Source organism: Zonotrichia albicollis, chromosome 1 (assembly GCF_047830755.1).
Source record: "Zonotrichia albicollis isolate bZonAlb1 chromosome 1, bZonAlb1.hap1, whole genome shotgun sequence".
NCBI lineage: Eukaryota > Metazoa > Chordata > Aves > Passeriformes > Passerellidae > Zonotrichia > Zonotrichia albicollis.
The window spans coordinates 17,824,123-17,842,375 of record NC_133819.1 but is presented as its reverse complement, the minus strand read 5'-3'; the positions used below and the strand labels follow the sequence as shown (position 1 = coordinate 17,842,375).

Below are 18,253 nucleotides of genomic sequence, written 5' to 3'. Positions count from 1 at the left end.
CCTGCATCATTGTGTCGCTGCAAAAACAAGTGTCATGGGTTTTACAGAGTCACCTCTGCTTATGACCTATTCTGAGGTCTTACACAGAGTTTTAAGTGGTTAATCAATCTTATGACACAGGCTTGGAGCAGCATTTCTTGTGGTCCAGCCAGTTTTGAGGCTGTAGGGAGAGGCAGCAGCCTGAGGCTCCACCCTGAAAATGAGATATTAGAAAAAGACTGAAGATTTCAAGTTCTTTCAGGACTCTCAAGGAGGACTTCTCCTCTTCTGTGTTCAAAATCAGTTTGTGGTTTCCAAAGCAGCATCTAAGAATAGCTTTAACTTTTCTTATCCAGGCCTGATTAAGTTTCTGGACTTTCATATGGGGATCTTGCCATCCACAGGGAGCCTGTAGGACATGCTTCTGCATGTTCTTTCTTTTGGGACTCATTGTGTTTCATTGAGGATGAGAGACAAATGGAAGTTTTAAAAAGAACTTAAAAAAAAAAAAAAAAAAAAGTGGTTTGCATGTGGTTAGTGTCCCTATTGTCAAAGTCTGATTTCTCTGTTCATCGGATTTCCCCATACTTTCATTAGAGGGCTGTAATTTGAAGCAGTGAAGGAAGTTTTGAAACAGACAATGGGTGGAGATCAACCTATTTTCTCTAAGCTCTGGGACTTTCCATGGAATGAAACTGTTTACTTTTGCAAAAATTGTCTGTATTTGATTGGCAGGACATTGAGCACAGTCGGGTCATGGCCCAGAGTGAAAGGCCAGGACAAGCCTTGAGATGAAGTACCAAGATGGGGAGTGAATTTCCCCTCCTGCTGCTGGGCTGTGTGTTTTAGGGGACAGCAGTTTAATGTCTGCAGGAGGTGGGTGCTCCCTCTCCCTGTCAGTGCTGGTGTGCTGGTGCTGAACAGCCTTAACTGCTGTAACCCCCAGGCCAGCTCCCAGCCTCTCTCCAGCCCAGCTACCCACTCTATCCAGCTACCAACACCTTCAAAAACAGCCTTCTCACTATGCCTTGGTCTATAAATAGCTTTTCTTCCTGTGTTTCTCGGGAAGTAAAGTATGTTGTCAGCAAAATATGATGGAGATGATGAGCAGGAGGTGAGAGAAGCAGCAGCTGAGCAGGCATTTGCAGGGTGCTCAGGTGTGTCAGTGTGACAGAGGTGTTACCCCTGTGTGCTGCCAAGTGCTGCAGAGCCCTGGCATCCCCAGGCAGCTCAGCAGAGCTCGGGGGGAGCTGCAGGGTGTCAGTATGGATTGGGAATTGGGGTCAGAGGGTGAAGGAAGAGCTGCTTGCAGCCTGCTGGCACAGCCACAGCGGCCACTCATGAAGTGTTACTGACACAAGTTTTAAGAGCAGGCTGCATGCTTGGGTTTTCAAAGTCTGGGCAGGGATCATGCAACAACTCCATCTGGTATGGGATTGCAAACAGAAATGTAGTGTAAGGGAAAGACAGACAGCCTTGTAAAACAGCATTTCATGGCAGTGAGAGTCTCCTCAGAATATGGTCTGGGTTGGATTGTTTTGTTTCAAGAGAGAAGTGTTTAAGAAACTGATTGTCTAGTCTGCTGGCAGCAAAACTGTGTGACAAAAAGTGTTGGGCAAAAATAGAAATAGCAAAGTCTTCATACAGAGAATCTGGAACATGAGCCTAAAATTTAGAATTAAATGTGTGCTTGGCTCTTGAGGAAAACAGTCTACATGGGAATCACTCACTGTCTAAAACATTGTGGAAATGTTGGAAAGAGTATTAGGAGATATTTCCATGCATAGAGAGTACATGTTTTTCCAAATAAAAAATTAATTTTATTTTATTCTCAGAAGTATTTAAGGAAGTGTCATGCCATCCAAAAAGTCATATGTGCAGATGTTTTCAAGTGTTCACCACTACCTCCACTGGAGAGCTGCCCACGGAACAATAAATGCTCTGCTGGGCTGCATGCAAGAGTCAGCTCCTGTAATACTGGCCCCTGTATGTGCTGGGTATTTACTCTGATGTGTGTGCTGCTGTGCAGTCATGGAGAGGTGTCTCAGGAGACTAATTCACCCCATCTTCAAATAGGGGTCTAAATTCAGTGCAATGAATCACCTTCAGTAGTTCTTCCTTCTCCTCTGTGGTTACTAACTGGATACTAGGTGGATATTTTCTTGGATTTTTGATGGCTGAGGCTAAGTGACGTGTGGCAGGTTGGCTCCCCTTCAAAAGAAGGAAGGAATGGGATTCTTTGGTGGTATCTAAGGAGAAGTCCTGTCAGCTAGAAAAGAGCACTCTTATTTTCTGTCATGTGCAGTGCCAATAGTGCAGATGGGTATGAAACATCTCCAGAACAACCAGTGCATCTGCCAGCCTGCAGCCACCTTTGCAGGACCATGTGCAGAGCCCTGGTCTCCAGCAGAGGACAGATTTGGCTGCTCTATACAAACCACAGTGTCCAAAGGTTGCTTGTCCAAGGTGTTACAAACTGTGTGTATGCCACACCTGTGAAGATTTTGTGATTTTTATTACTTCAGATTTTCTGTGTGAGGAGTTACTGAGACACATCACTGTATATCATATGTACATCACTTGAGAAACGGTATTTAATCATGCAAATAAAACGTTTACAAAGAGTCTGCTGCAACAATCCTGGAGCTCCCTGTTACAGCAGTAGCTCCAAGTGCTCCTCACCACTCTGATGTGTTTCTGCAGTTAACACACAAGTACATAATCCAGGTATGAAACTGCCATTGCTTTCCTGTGTGTTCGATAATTCTGTAAGAACTGCTTTCTAAAGTACTTGAAAATCTAATGAGATTTTGGATAGGTCTCTTTCAAGTCAGCCAGTTATAACATTCCTTGAAAAATTGCTAGTAAGAGGTTTCTTACTGTGCATCACTGCTTAATAAAAGGTGTATTATTCTTTGCCCTTGAAAAATATCTCCTGACCAAAACAAAAAGAAAAAAGAAAAAAAAAAATCTCCTGTTTCCTTGCACTGAGAAAGCAAAGAGGTGGTTACACATCTCAAATAGGGAATAGTCAAAGCAAATCTCCAAGGAACTACAGGAACAAAAAGCATATGATACCTTCATAGCAAGGTTGTGTGCAGCAGTGTGAGCAGATATTCAGATTTCATGCTTCTAAACAAGCCAATTACCAGTGACATACCAGATGCTAGTGCTGCCTTGTGGAGTGTTGTGTGCTGACCTGCACAGCCTTCCCTGTGTCCTATATCCCAGAGAAATGGGGAAGGGCACGGGAGGCTTGGTGCCACGCTGTGCTTCAGTCTAAGTCAGGGCACCCACAGTCCTGCAGAGAGGCTTCGTGGTAGAAGGGAATTGATGCAGGAGAAAAGATGATCTCAGCCCCCCAGTGCTGTAGAGATCCCTTGTTCAAAAGGTTTAACAGAGTTCTGACACTTGATGGTGTGCAGAGCCTTGGATGCTGATGCCCTGTACGATTTACCCTGCTTTGTCTGCCACCTCTGTGGAATAGCTGAGGCACTGCAGGTTCATTCTGCGGCTTCCACTGCTCCAACTTTCCTGTGTAGACGGTTTTCTACAACAGATGAGACATGACTTAATGTTTTGTATGCCATTCATTTTCTCCCATAGCCTCTCTTCAGGAGTAGATTTTCATGGGATTCTCACCTCAGAGCAGAGTGTTTGGATTAGGTCTGTCGTTGCTGGTTTTCTGTTGTAATGTACTTCTATTTCTTTATGTTTAGCACATATTATGAAGTGTTGCTGTCAGCATTAGGGCTTCTTTTACCTTGTCAAGTGTAAGAGCAGTTGTACCAGGCCCAACAACCTGTCTTGATCAAGAAAAGTATGTAATCATACTCCTGGAATATCCTCCCAGCTCCCAGAAATATGCAATTAAAAGATTACTTGAGGGAAACCAAGGATTATTTCCTTTTTCTTAACAGTGCTCAATGGATTTTTTTCTCATTACCTTGTTTTTTATTTTTTAAACTACTCTTAACTTGGTAACTGCAATGTCTTGTAGCAGGAAGTTCCCCAGTTTACCAGCACTTCCATAGTGCTCTGTGAAATTATTATTCACATCCATGTAGTTTTGAATCATTAGCTTACTTCTTTTATTTGATGACCCTACAGTCTGTATTGAGAGAGACAATGACCAGTCTTTTTCCATTCAACTTCTGTCACTCATGTTTATAGACCTCAAGCAGATGTTTGAGTCATCTGTTTTTATAATGGAGAGTCCTACATAATTCAGATGTTCCTTGTACAGAAACTTTTCTGTAACTTTGATCATCCATGCTGCCTTTTTCTTAACATTTCCATTCTATCTTTTTTGACCTGGAGTAAATTAAAATTGCATGCAATATTCAAGATGCTGGTGGACTGTGGATTTCTACTATACCATAATGGTACTATCTGTCTTATTTGCTATTCGTTTCCTAGCATCTTCTAGGAACTATGCAAGGTATTTTTATCACTAATGAGCACTGAGCTGAAATTTTAAAAAAATGGTTATAACCTCAAGCTCTCTTTTTGAGCAATAATAGTTTGTTCAATGTCAATGTGCATCATTTTACATTTGTCTTCATGGGATTTCATCTGTCAATTTACTACCCATTCAGTGAATCTTGTGAGGTCTCTTCCTTGTAACCAGCCCTTGAAGTCTTCCCCGAATATCAGAAGTAAGCTCTGCCATCTCACTCAAACCCTCTTTTTCAGCTCACTAATATAGAGAGCTGCCTGAACCAGTCCACTGTGTGATTGATAATCTACATCTCCAGGGAAATTTGGCTTTTGTACCTACAAAAAAGGGTTTGGGGTTGTTCCTATCTTTATTCAGATTTTTATCAGTGGGAAGATCTCCTCTCTTTGTTTCTTCACCAGGGATGTTGCTGCATGCCCTCTGGAAATCCAAGGGAGCCATGTCTGCTGGCTGTCACAGGTCTGTTCTCCCACTGGGTTGGGAAATGGCAGCAGTTCTTGCTTGTGCTTTCCTTGACCCATATGATCTTGTTTTTCAGGTTCTCTCTGCAATATTAAATTGCTAATTTCACAGTGCTGCATTTGGGGGTTGTTGCTTGCCTAACATGTCCACATGGAACCTGTCAAGAGCCCTATTGGAGAGAGACATACGCTGCTTTCTGAAGTTGGGGAAGTGTTAATGGTTCTTATTTTAGCTCCATCAGCAAAAGAAAATTACAAGCGATAGTGCCTCTGTGGCTAAATTTGTGGTTTATTGAAACTGTAGCAGAGCCCACAAGATGAGGAGAGAAAATAATGTCTGATTTTAAATTTCAGCTGTTGGCTGCAGCTGCAGCTTTCAGAAAGCTTTTCAGCCTGGTTCCTGTCCCATTTTCTCCTAGCTTCCTTTCACTGCAAAGGGAGGCTGAATTGCAACATTGAACACTCCATGACTTCGGTTTTTCAGTACGCAAACAACTTTAACTGGCATGGCTTTCAGCATAGGTACTATCAGAGTACACTGTTTAAGAAGGGAATGGGAAACAAAAAATTTAAATCATTTTCTGAAGTCTGAATGTGTAGCAATCCAAGAGATGCTTTTAAATAAATAGGATAATTGTTTGAATTTCCTGCAAGGTGCTGGAGTTTTTATGTTAATGTTTAATTGGGATGTCTCTCCCTCAATGATATAACACCCTCAGAATTCACAGTTACTTACATATTGAACAAAGCCACTATGTTCTTGCAACTGGTGACAACTACTGCGAAATGGAGAGGAATTAGTCTTTAACCTGATAAAAAATCTCAGTGGCGTGGCAGTCCCATGCTGATGAAGACAGCTGAGGAACTGGAAACATGTTACCTTTCCACAAAAAGGCTTTATTCCTTTCTTGGAAACGCTCCCAAGATTTACATGGCACTATGAAGAAAAGGTATTTAGTGATGATTTGCAAAACATTGCCACAGTCTTAATGTCTGTGGCTAAAATCGAGTACAGTGTGAGACCATGCTGAAAAAGGACCTCATGCTGCCCAAGAGGCCTGGGGTAGCCCCGTCCTGGAAAGGAATATTTCTCAGACTCTCAAGTCAGAAGACCACCCAGTCTTTTCCTTGCTGGGTGGGGAAAACAAACAAATTACCTTCTTTGATGGTTGGAAAAAGAAAGTGATTGATAATTACTGCCTGCAGCATTTTACCCCTAACTGTGGCATTCAGCCTGTTTTCTGGCTGAGGTTAGGCACTTTGGAAGACAGTGCAGAAGAGCAGACTGAAAGCATTACATGAATACTACTCATGGGCTGCAAGCTCATCCTTCACTTACTCCTTCACCCTCTTCCAAGGGCACTCCTGCTTTACTCTCTGTTGGGAGAGAGGACTTACAGGAGCTTGTAAGACTGAAATGGAGGCATGTAAGTAATATTGTATCATGTCTCAAAGAGATCTTGGTGCTTCTTTCCTTCTAGCACTTTGCCCAGAATATCCTCCAGCTGGTGAAGGGATTTAAATATCATTCCAGCTGCAGTCTTGAACTATTATCTTTTAATGGCAGTTGTAGAGCAAAAAAGCAAAAGGGGGGTGAGGAAAAAAGGGAATTTATTACTGGACTTTATTATATTAATTATAAAAGATTAAAGACTAGTATGAAAATCATAAATAAGATTGAACAAATTATAGAGTTACATTTTGCAAATGAGTCTTGGAAATCAGAGTATTGTAGTATTTACATATGCAGTAAAAGCTGCATATTGTCTATGTTGCCAATTAATATTTAACAGCCTTTTCTTCTGCACTGAGGAAAAGCTGTCATTGTCACTACCTATTGCCTGTTCCCTACCCTGCACTGTGCTGCAGGTAAAGGCATGTGCTGTGTTAGGAGACATATTTGTATATCTCAGTGCAGACTTCAGTTTGTAAAGAGACATACCTAATAAAATGTCACTTTGTGTTGTCAGTGGAATGCTCACCTGTGAGTCATCCTGTGGTTTGAAACGTTTTTGTAAGAAATACAGAACAGTTGGAATTAAATTGTCCTGGGTTATATATTTATTCATGAGAGAGACAGAGACTCTATCACTGAAAAAGCTTAAACCTGGTGTGACACCTTCCTATGCTGACGTTGCTTATTCTTGTCCTCACCCCAGGCAGTTCTGTATGCTTCTTGTGGCCTGACGAGACAGAGCTTTGTTACTTTTCCTCCCTTTTTATCTTCTTGCACAGGAGCAGCAGACTTCCCCTTGTAGGAGGAATAAGATATGACGTGAGTCACGACACAGTATCTCACTTGGTGTTTGGACATTTTACCCTTGCAGAACCTGAAACATTTTTTCCCTTTTTGGGAGGAGGTTGCTGCAGCCACGGGCTCCTGTCCTGGCTGGGCAGAGTGCCCCAGCCTCAGGTCCCCTTTTTCCCTGGGGACTCTGTGTTCTCGTGCAGCATCCAGCTGCAGCAGTGCTTTCAGAGGTAAATTTAGGTCACGTACCCTTTTCTTACTGTTCGTATATTAAGTTCAGAAGAATGGGCTCTGACAATCCCACTAGCTGTACTGCAAGGAAATGATGAGGATACTGGAAAGAAGAGTGAAAAGAGGCAAAGACTTATTTTCTAAAAAGTAAACTGAGACAAAAAGATAATGCAAGTTTTATGGAGCTCAGCTGATGTGAGTGAGTGAGGAGGAGGCTGTGAGATGGCTTTCCTACCTAGCACATGTCATACAGCACTGGTGGGTCTGGCTGACAAAGGGAATTAAAACTGATCCTTGGAAACTGCAGCTAAGACAACTTTGCCATGAAGAAATAGGGTGCAAGTTCTTAGCACTGAGGGTAATTAAACATGAGTTAGTTAACTGTAACACAGGGTGTGAAATGAGAACAGGTATATTTGCAAAGCCATTGAGCCATTTGAGGAGCAAGAAAGCCTGTATTTAGTGGGTGTTTGCTGCAGGGTGGATTGTGGCAGTCCTGCTGCTGCTGTATGTGGTATGCCCGAGTCAGCAGCTCCATCAGCCATGTCCTGCCTGCTGAAACACCCTCAAATAACAGCAGTGGCAGCTCTGTATTACAGGCAGTGATTGTCCTCAGCTGTTGTGCTTGCACCTTGCAGCAGATAACGTGCAGTGCTCAGGAGGATTTGTTCCCTTCCATGTACATCAGGACAGGTATGTTTTGAGGTGTTTTTCCTTTCAGGTTTTTCTGTTATGCATAAAAGATGGACTGTGCTGGAGACAGTGACTGGATGTGTGCATCACATCTTTGGTTAGGATGGTTTGGAGGTTTCTGAAGGTGGGTGTCTCATGTGGGGGATTAAAGGCAGAGGAGAGAACTTTGCTCAGGGTTAAGCTCCCTCAGACAGGAGTTTGATGTCCTTCACTTTCTTATGCTGATCATCTGGGTGGATCTCATTGCATGTGTGGTGGGGTTTTAAACAATTGCTAGTGCAGATGCAGCATTGGTGTCCTGAGATCAGTAATGTCTTCTTCATCTCATTTAAGCTTTTGGCTTTTGTGTAAGGATCCTACATCAAATTTAATGGCTTGTGATAGATGGGAAATCAGACAAGATAATCAAATGGTCCCTGTTGCCCTAAAGCTATGAAACCCTAAATACTGAAGAGTGAATTAGTAAGTGTGCATCCCAGCAGAACAGACTGGGTAGGCCTGAAAAAGAACAGCAGTGCCACTGCTGTCAACTCCAATTGCTTTCTTACTAATCAGCTGTCTTAATAATAGCATGAGCATGGTCTGGGGAGGTCAGAGAGGCACTTTGAAGGAGGGAGATGTGCATACTGTGGGAGAGGTCGTTGATACATTTACAAGTTGAAAGGTCTACATCAGACATCTGCTCTTACATCTGCCCTCAGAGGCTGGTGCCCTCCAAAGGGTAGAAATAAAAGCTTTACATACCACAACTTGTGACCATCCCTGCTTGGTTAGAAACCAGATCTGCATAGAAACAAAGCTGAAAGAATTTATTCTACTTGTCTTTATCTCTTTTCAGATAATCAGATTTTCATTTGTTGTATAATATTGCCATTGATGTGATGACAGGGAGAAAAAATTATTTTAAATGTCCAACTCATTCAGTCACAATGGTCCTGAGCTCTCACTTGATTTTAGTCTGATTCTGAGAAAAAAATCTAGTTCTTCCAGTGACATTGTTGAGAAAAGTCAAATATATGATTGGATACAGTCCAGAGACAAATATATGATTGGGTACAGTCCAGAAATTAATAAAATGAATGTTATTCCCAAAAGTGTTACTTTTTGAGAAAGACCATCATCATGAATTATGTGAATCCTGTGGGTTGGCAGAACTGGTGCCATTGTGTTATATTTCTAATAATTTTTTACCATTTTTAATTGAATTTTTTTTGTGGTAGATTATTTATCAGAAATGCTGATTGATAAGTAGGTGATTATGGTAGTCAGCATCACTTGAACTATTACTTTATTTCTGAACCCAGTCTCCATTGAAGTATACTTTGTATTTCCTGTTTATGCAAGCAGTCACCCAACAATCATATAAACTGAATGTATATTTGGTAAAAGCTGTAATAAAGGATCTCTCATATTATTTCAAAGTACAAATGTATTCTATGTAGAGCACCTCCTGGTACTTTTGATCACTAAAGCTCTTGCCTCAGAAATTTACAACCAGATCCTGCAGATGTCCATGAAACCAGTGATAATCAGTGTTTCAAGCTGAAGTCTATTCTTCTGGCACTGCTAAAAAGTTGGATCAATTTGAATCCAAACTCAACCAGAGCTCTCTTTGAGTCACTTCATCCAAACTGAACTTATCAAAATCAAAATGCTTTACACTGGGGAGAAATAGAAATTGATTTTAGATCAGATGTACTTTAAAGCAACCTTCCCCCTTCCCTTTGGTCCACCTCCTTCAGAAACAATCCCCTTCACTGTTCTTTCCACCCACATATTGCTTTTTATTCCATTAAACTGTAGTGATTAAAATTTCTGCAATGTAAGGCATGTTTTGCTTTCACAGAGTAATTTGTTTGGTACCTTACAGAAACATGATCATATTTTCTGTTTCAGGGTTTGCAGGCTGATCTCTTTCTTTGCCTCCCTGTGTGAAAATGTGATGTGTGGAGGAAGGGCAGTCCAGGCTGGCGGGTGGCAGAGGAGCTGGGGCATGTCAGGGTCTCCAGCCCTGAGCTGGCTGTGCTGCTGGCAGGGTAATCATATTAATATTAGTTTGGTCTGCTGGGATGGCAGCAGGAGGGTACAAAAGCTGAAAAAAGGAGTTCCATTGCATGAGGCAGAAACACGGATCCTGTAATTATTCTCATTTAGCTCTGTTCGGTCTTCCCTTGGGTGACAGCAAGGGAATCATGCTAAAGTGTATCTACTGTTAGCTTTGTTGGGATTGTTCCAAATTAGAGAGGGAGACAAAGTTACTGATGAAAGAACAGAATCACCTCTCTTTTGTTGTTGTTTGTGTTCTCACTAGAATGTTAGCACTTCTTTGTGATGACCACAGTTCTTTTTCTCGGTTTGATTTAGGGCATGCAAAAGTGTTTACTGCTTTCAGGCCTTTTAATTTATTTTAAAAAATACTGGAGGGAGAGGAAGGAAACAAAAAGTAAACTTGGAAACCAGAAAATATAACCTATTTAACATGATCTAAGTCCAGGTGTGAGAGTTGTGAACTTGAACAAAATGTTTTTTGGAGTGCACAAAAATTGATGTTACTTGGAGATGAGCACCTGACAGCTTGGCAAAGCCAAGTGACAGGTGATTATAGCCACTTCCCAGAGCTGTATTTGAAATGGAATTGAAGGATGAATATATCTTCTGCCTGAATATTTAATGTTCCACTTCTTAGTCACTCTTTTGTATAATTGTTTTAGTGATTAGGCTGGATTCTTGGCACCACTGTTAAGCCTCAACATTTCTGAAGAGCTGAAACTTGCAGGTCTGACCATGAAATTCTGTTGTGGAGATGAGCAGAAAAACTCATACTCAATTTACTTTTTGCTTCAGCTGAGTGTTACCATTTTACTCCTTGGGCTAATTTTTCCTCAAAGCATGAGACTTGTTAACTGAACTGGAATGTACAGTGTATAAATACTGAAACTCTCCACAGATTTTTAACAGGGAAGGTAATTTCATGCTAAGTAATCCCAGAAGTTGTTTTAGATTGTCATTGTACTTTTTAAAATCAAGTTCAGATGTTTTCTTTTAATTTAAGCACTGAATATTTTAACCACTGTGCTTGCATTAAAAATAGGACCCACTTCATTGAGATCTATTAGCAAGTGGACGAGACCAAATGATCATAAAGCCCCCCTCCATATCTTAATAATCTAGAATTCTTTAGGTAGTACAATACCTAATCAATAAACAATTAATTTAAAAATTAAACCTCTTTGCCTCCAGACGTATTTACATGGATTCATATTGATAGACCACAGAATTTTTTTTCATTTTGCCTGTACAAGCTAGTGACTGTTATTGTATATTTTTTGATAATATGCTATCTGGACACAGTCCTCTTCTTTCAGAATTGAGTATATTTTAATTTTAAGCATTGAGAGACCACCACCCAGCCTGGCAGTGAAGATGCTGAGGATGAATGAGAATGGAGACGTGTTCAAACAAGCTGCAGCCCTGAAGCTGGTCTCTTTGGTCCAAGGAGGAAATCAGAACTTCATCACAGTCAGTGCTCTTTCTCTGGATGAAGTTCCTTTCTCCCTTTCAAATCTGACTGGTTGGTAGTGAATAGCCACCCATGACTCCCCAGAGTACAGAGGGGAGTCATGTACTTGCTGACATGCTGCAGCATCCTTGTGATGCTCCCCTCCTGCAGGGCAGTCCCAAGCCATCTCTGGCCATATAAAGGCTTGGAAAGGTGCTGCAGTGTGACCCATTTGAGTGCTCGTAATTCCCCTCTGCCTCACCACTCCAGGTCTAGTATTTTTTTCTGGACAACAGGTCAAAAAGTGCCAGGCTGGTTCCTGTGGAGAGCATTCATGACATTTTTCACAGTGGCAACAGGATTTCACATGGACCTTGAGACAAGTCTTTAATTATGGAACACTTCTTATGATTTAACTATTAATAATTACCTTCCCAGATTTTTAGCTCTGAATAATTGCTAGAGCCATGGAGTCATTGTTTTATAATATAAACTTGACTAATTGAGTGCAGCCAGAATTTGTTAATTGTTCCTCTTACGCACATGCTAAATCCAGAAGTGTTGAAGTCGCTCTGGGACATTAATTTTAAACACAATTAAAACATCATAACCTGTTGGCAATTATTCTCTGTGCATTGTTTTGATATTGATGGACCCAGATCTGAGCACAGTAATTAAAAGGAACCACTGTTATTGTTGATCCCACAGATAAACAAACGCTGATTGCGTGCTGTGAACTGGTTAATCAAGTTTATTTAACTTGTTTGTAGTGATTCATCCCAGTGACTGTACTGGGTGCTCTTTATTTGAGCCTAACAATATAATGGTTCTGGCTGTCTCCAGCTGCTAAAGGAGTTTCACTAATTCTCTAAACAGACTCCGGTAACCTTGTAAGGAATGGCATTGTTAGATATACAAATTAAATCCAGCTTGAGACCAAGGAATTTTTCCCTAAAATGAGACATGCTTTGAGATCTTGTTGTGCCAGTTGCTCCCTGTCCTGAGCAGTAGCAGTAGATTATGTTTCCTGAGTGATGATTATGGGTTATGGGCAGGCTCTTCGGTTTGGTTTGATTCTGATGATACCAAAGTGTGCCATCTTTAGTCTCTTCCTTTGCCAATGCTGTTTAACCCTGTTTGAGAATCTATTTTCTGCAGCTGCAGAAGTTCTCTGAGGCTGACGCCCAGTTTTCAAGTCACAGGTCCACAACCAAAAAACCACTCTCTGTTAGACTATCTCTACCTTTTGGGTGTCTGGTTTGCTCAGGCCCCTTAGCAGCACTATCAGTACCATTTACTGTCAGTCTCAGCAGTGGGAGCATCTTGCTGGGCCATGAGAGCAGCAGTTCCAGACCAGTTTGGCACTGTCCCAAGGGGCACCTGGCTGCTCACTGGGACTGGGAAAGTCGAGAGACCAACTGTCTTGTGCTCTTGGCTATGGAAACTAAAGGTGCTGGCTAAAAGTTGAGTTAAATTTTAATGATTATTGTTGTTGTTGTTGTTGCTGTTGTTGTCACTGTTGTTGTCATCATTATTTTAGTCTTAGACTAATTTTCTAGGTATTCTTCCCCTCTATAGATGGAGGGAAAGCCTTTTAAGGAGCTAGAGTGCACTGATTCTGTTTTTATTAAGGTTCTTGGTACAAACACTACTGACCTCCACAGTCAACCCTGGATTTGTACAAGGCTGAAGAAGTTCCTTCCTTTAAGGCATTTAATGCTAGTATGTTTTGTACTTCTTTTGTGTTATTTTAGGATAAGGGCTTATTACATGCCCTTAGTTTCTGAACTCTCCATTTCTGGGCCCTGTGTACAGATACAGGCAGATAATGTCTTGGTACAGCTTTCATGGTGCTGCTCCAGGCAACCACACTGGCTTTCTTTTCCATCAGAGGTTTCTGAGTTACTTTACATTTCTTGAAGTTGGTGGTGTTCAGTGTCCACTATTCCTGCAAGAAACCTCTCATGCTTCCAGCTGGCTGTGAATGTAAATTGCAAGAGGCTTATTGCGATTGTCCAGACTTTGGAAAATCTTGGTGTTAAAGGTACATTCCTTCATATCACAAAAGAAACATCAGATAAGTGGGATGGCTGGCCATCCCTTCTCCTCTCAAAATAGTCCACAATCAGAATGAGCAGGAGGAATCCAGGGCCAGTAAAAACACTATTCTAAATAAAATCACACAGTTTTCTTTGTAATTGCAGGGCAACTATAGGAGTATTCTGCTGGGAGCACTGTACTGCAGACCTTAAATAGCAGTGCTAATGTTTAAATTGTATTTTCATCTTTTCTGTTTTTCATGTCAGATTTCTGGGACTTTTGCCAGGTTCTAAGACCATATAGAATTAGTTTTTAAAAAGGAAAATAAATATTCCTGAAGTGCTAGAGAATATGTATGTCTGATCTAATGAACAATAGTTTTGTTCATTTATCAATTGTTCATTGTAATTTACTCAAAGCCTTTTTTTTTTTTTACTGGAAGCGAGAGCGTAGGAGCATGAGGAGAGTGATCCTCCTGGAGCTTCTGTACTGAATTTATATATACACAAAACATTTCTGTGTTCAATAATCAAAGTAGACAGGATGACATTTCTGCCAGATCGAGATGTAGACAGAAATGTAGGGGAATTTTTCTAGCCTGTCTGGACTGGTATTTGAGAGGTCATTGCAAACAATTTGGCTGATGTTATATTGAAGTCAGAGTTGAGAAAAACTTGGAAGACCATATTATACTAGGTCTGCTTAAAAAGACATGCAAGATACTGCTACCTGGTGTTGGAGTATGAATTTAAGTGAGAAATTGCCCATTTCTATTAATATCTCAGTTTTTGTTCTTAATCTAATTCAGAAGTTGTCTGTGGATAAACTTTCTGGTCTTGATGCTGTAACTCAACACTAAGTTTGTTCCACCATCTCTGACTCAGTGTTATGATTTGGATAGACTAAATCAGTCTGATATTCTCTGCTAAATCAGCACATGTGGCATCTGCTGGAATTTGTGGGATTTGATCTCATCCTTCTGAGACACACTAATTTTTTGCCTTGCAGCCTGGTAGATCTATTGATTTTCATGCAGGCTGCTGGCCTCTGATCTGCCAAAAGAGAATTAGTTACATGTTTCTGTATGTTTTGCTACCGAGGCTTCGAAATCCCTCTTAACCCAAGTCCCTGCTTACATATTGCTACCATTCATTTTTATTGGCTTCGCTAAAGTTGAATTCCTGTATCTTGATTTTTTCCCCAATTCATTCTCTGAGCGGCTTGAAAGAATCCAACTGAAAACAAAACCTCAAAGAGTTTATATAATGAATTACTTTTAAACTAGACGCTAAAAAAGACAGAGGAGCATTTATCAGGAATGTTTGTGGGCTTGGTGGTTATGAGCTTAAAAAAAAAAAAAATACCGTGTGGAAAGGCTTTTGTCCCATGACAGAGATTTAAAGGGCTGCGGGTTCGGATTCCAGCGGAGGCTCAGGCCTGTAATCGCGCTGGAAATGTTGCCGTTCACAGGGCGGCGCGGCTGCGGCGGGGCGCGGGCCGGCTAGGGGCGGCGGCGGGGCCGTCACCTGCTGGGGCCGGGCCGGGCCGGGGCCGCCGGGGCTGGGGCTGGGGCTGCGCGGGGGCTCCGGCGCTTCCTTCCTGCTCCCGGCCCGGGCTCACCGTGCGGCCGCTGCGGCTCCGAGCGGAGAGGGGAGCGTGTGCGCTAGGCAGGGACAATGGAGGAAAATGAAAGCCAGAAACTTGAGCTGTGCCTGGCTTGCCCGGCAGACAGCAGGCAGACGAGGGGTAAGTAAGCGGCGGTATAAGTAAGGCAAAGATGGAGTTATGTTTAAGCATGTCCCTCGTTGCTGCTTTATATAACTGGAGGCAAAATGCATGGAAAAAAATTTTTTTTCTTGTACTAATGGCTCTGCTGTGCACATTTCCCTAACACTGAAACTTCGTGAGTTTAGCTTTCTCTTTGGAGAGATTTCTGTGTGCCCTGCGGAGCCGGGAGCACGCTGCATGGCTGTCAGGGATGCGGGATCCTGCCGGTGCGGACGCTGAGGTGCGGAAAGCGTGTGCCCTTCCCTTTAAATGCTCTGCCAGCCTCAGCTATGGCAGAGAAATAGCACTTCCTTCCTAAAAGTGGGTTTGAGCTCATCTTTACCTCGGGGTGTCTGTTGAAAGAGGGAGATCCACGGCAGATTGTGACAGGGTTAGTTTACTTTGAGTGAAACCACTGGGGTTTGTTTTGGAGCGAAGCCAGGACTGTCTAAGCGGAGTTTCCACGGCGGCTCCGCCGCTGTGCATTCACACATTCACTGCTGCGCTATCTATTTCCTAAAAAGTGAACGAAAACTATTTCCTGGAGAATTCTACATGGGCCATTCCATGTGAAACATAACATTCAGGTAGCCTGACAAACACCTAATCTAATCTGTATCTATTACAGTGTTTGTGGGACACCTGTGAACATTCCCATTTCCTGCCTGTTGTATTCCTCAAAGACACTTCAGGAAAAGTTGTGTTACTGTGCTTCTGTAAAACAAATAGTTCATGTGGTTTAAAAAAAATCACACTAGTTTATGAGCATGGAATGCCAACAAATAGTGTATTAGCGATTTAGGAGGAAAATAAATGCTCTTCCTTTTTTTTTTTTTTTAAATTGGGTATTCATTAATTGATTTATGCTCTTTTGAATTATTTTTTAAGTAAAATTACCGAGCATTGCAAGTAACCTTTGTCTGTGTATGTTTATGTTTAGTGGGACGGAAATCTTCACTTCAAGAATGTGTCTGACTAGGGAGAAAAACTGCCTTCAGTAACACATTTCTTCTGTAGGGGTTGTATGAAACTGCCTCAGATACATGTGGAGCTAGGAAAACAGAGGGCTGGCCAGACTGATTCTATGGTTCCCAAAAATGTTGAGTGCTGAAAGCTCATAACCAAATGCAGTAGTTTTGGCCCCTATCCAAAATTTGCACTGGAAAGAGAGCTAATTGTAAAGACCGTGAAGTAAATTAGAACAATTTCAAATAATATCACATTTACTGCTAATATAAATGTAACAGAGGTTGGTTTGACTCATGCTGTTAAATCCATATTTTTTTTTTAAATGTTAGTGTTGAATGGGGTTTGCTTCAAGGCTCAGTTTCACAGTATCAGTATGAGTCAGGTCTACACTTGTTCCTTTCTGAAATTATTCTGAAAATGTTCTTTTCTTATGTCACCTGGCTTGCAAAACAGGACTATTAAAATCTTCATAGCATTTAAAGTAATGAAGCAAAGTGACTTTCCTGACCTTTGTAGACTTCATGGAGGGTGTGACTTAAAAGAATTACATACCAGGACATAATCAAAGGACTTTTTTATTTTTCTATTCTTTTTCTCCTAGCTCACAGCCATTAATCTGTCATGATAATCTTGCTGCTAATCCTAGACATACTCCCTCTACACTGCAGACTTGGGTCTTTACTGGAGTAATGGGGGATGTTGGTGATGTTAAGAAATCTTGAAACTTGTTTTCAGATCAGAGAAGCAAATCAAATGTAAGAGTTACTCATGCCTTTGGATAACCAAATTCCTCCCTGTCAATCAGCAAGTCTTGCTTTTAGTTGCCCTCTAGATTTGCTGCTTTATTGAACAGAAAGACCTTTAACTTTTAGCTTCTGAAAATGAGGGAGGGAGAGAGGGAGACAAGCTTATCTCACACCTCTGTGTTTTCTACTGCCTTCTCTTTGCTCCTTTCCTTAGGAGGGTACGTGCATAATTTATCTTTTTCCTACTCTTAGCACTCATCTGGGAACCATCACATGATGTTTCACACATTTCACAGTTATCTGTGGAGATTGATTTGCTAGGCCTATTATCTTCACTTGGAAGATATAGAAGGTTTACCTGCTATGTTATTGAGCACTCCAAAATCCAGAAAATCTGTTTTTCCTCCCTATAGCACTGTGGCAGACACAGCATCTGTACAACTTATGTGTGTCGAGATCCACAGGGGAGTTTCAGCAGCCCAGTGCTCAGCCCTAGGCAAGTGACAATGAAGTCACTTATCCCTGTCCAGAAAGTGATCCAAAACTTTTTTTTTTTCAGCAGTTAGTAGAGAAAAGACCCATACTGAAACACAATAGATTTTAGTTTGCAAAGAAAGTAATTTGCTGTAATGATGCAGGATCAGGATCTTGCTGGATGCCCAAGTCAGCTTTCTGGCAAGATGAGGAATTAGTTTGCATAGTTTACATTCCTTTCTTTTCACTGGTATTTATGCAGTGTTTTCTGAATATATGAAGGAAAAATAAGAGAATTTGTTGGTCTTTCTAATACTGTATAAGAAAAGTATGTTATTTTTGATTCCTTTTCAAGGTTTCACCTAATAACAAACAGTGGTAAAACACTTTGCTTGATATGTCTCTTTATGTGCCAAATAATTAGCTCTTTCTTAAACTACTGAAATGACAGAAGTGCAAAGTAGGGAAAGACTTTGCATGAGAGAGATTTAGGACCCAAAATGCACACTTATGAGTTCTGGGTTGTGCTTGTCAGCACAGGTTTACCTACCTGCCTTCTTGAGGAAGTGCCTGCCATCACTTCAGTCATTGAAACTGCTGCTGTGACCATACTTTGAGGGCTTATACCAAATAGCTGCACTCAGTCACCTGAGCTCGTGCCGACTCCCTCCAGATCCAAGAAAATCC

General features: G+C 41.4%; 1 protein-coding gene across 12 annotated transcripts in view; it reads left to right on the top strand.

Annotated features, from left to right (window-relative positions):
- Window positions 1-18,253, top strand: part of KIAA1217 (KIAA1217 ortholog) — a 234,050-nt gene that overhangs the window by 38,703 nt on the left and 177,094 nt on the right. The window contains exon 1 of one of the 12 annotated variants that reach the window (XM_074534817.1): window positions 15,062-15,356. The exons of 9 other annotated variants lie outside the window; for them this stretch is intronic. In XM_074534817.1, coding sequence (XP_074390918.1) covers window positions 15,287-15,356 — 70 coding nt within the window. In that variant the 5' untranslated portion in view covers window positions 15,062-15,286. Of the gene's footprint in view, window positions 1-15,061; window positions 15,357-18,253 lie in introns of those variants that run through there. 2 more of the 12 variants (XM_074534815.1, XM_014269723.3) reach the window with 2 other exon arrangements.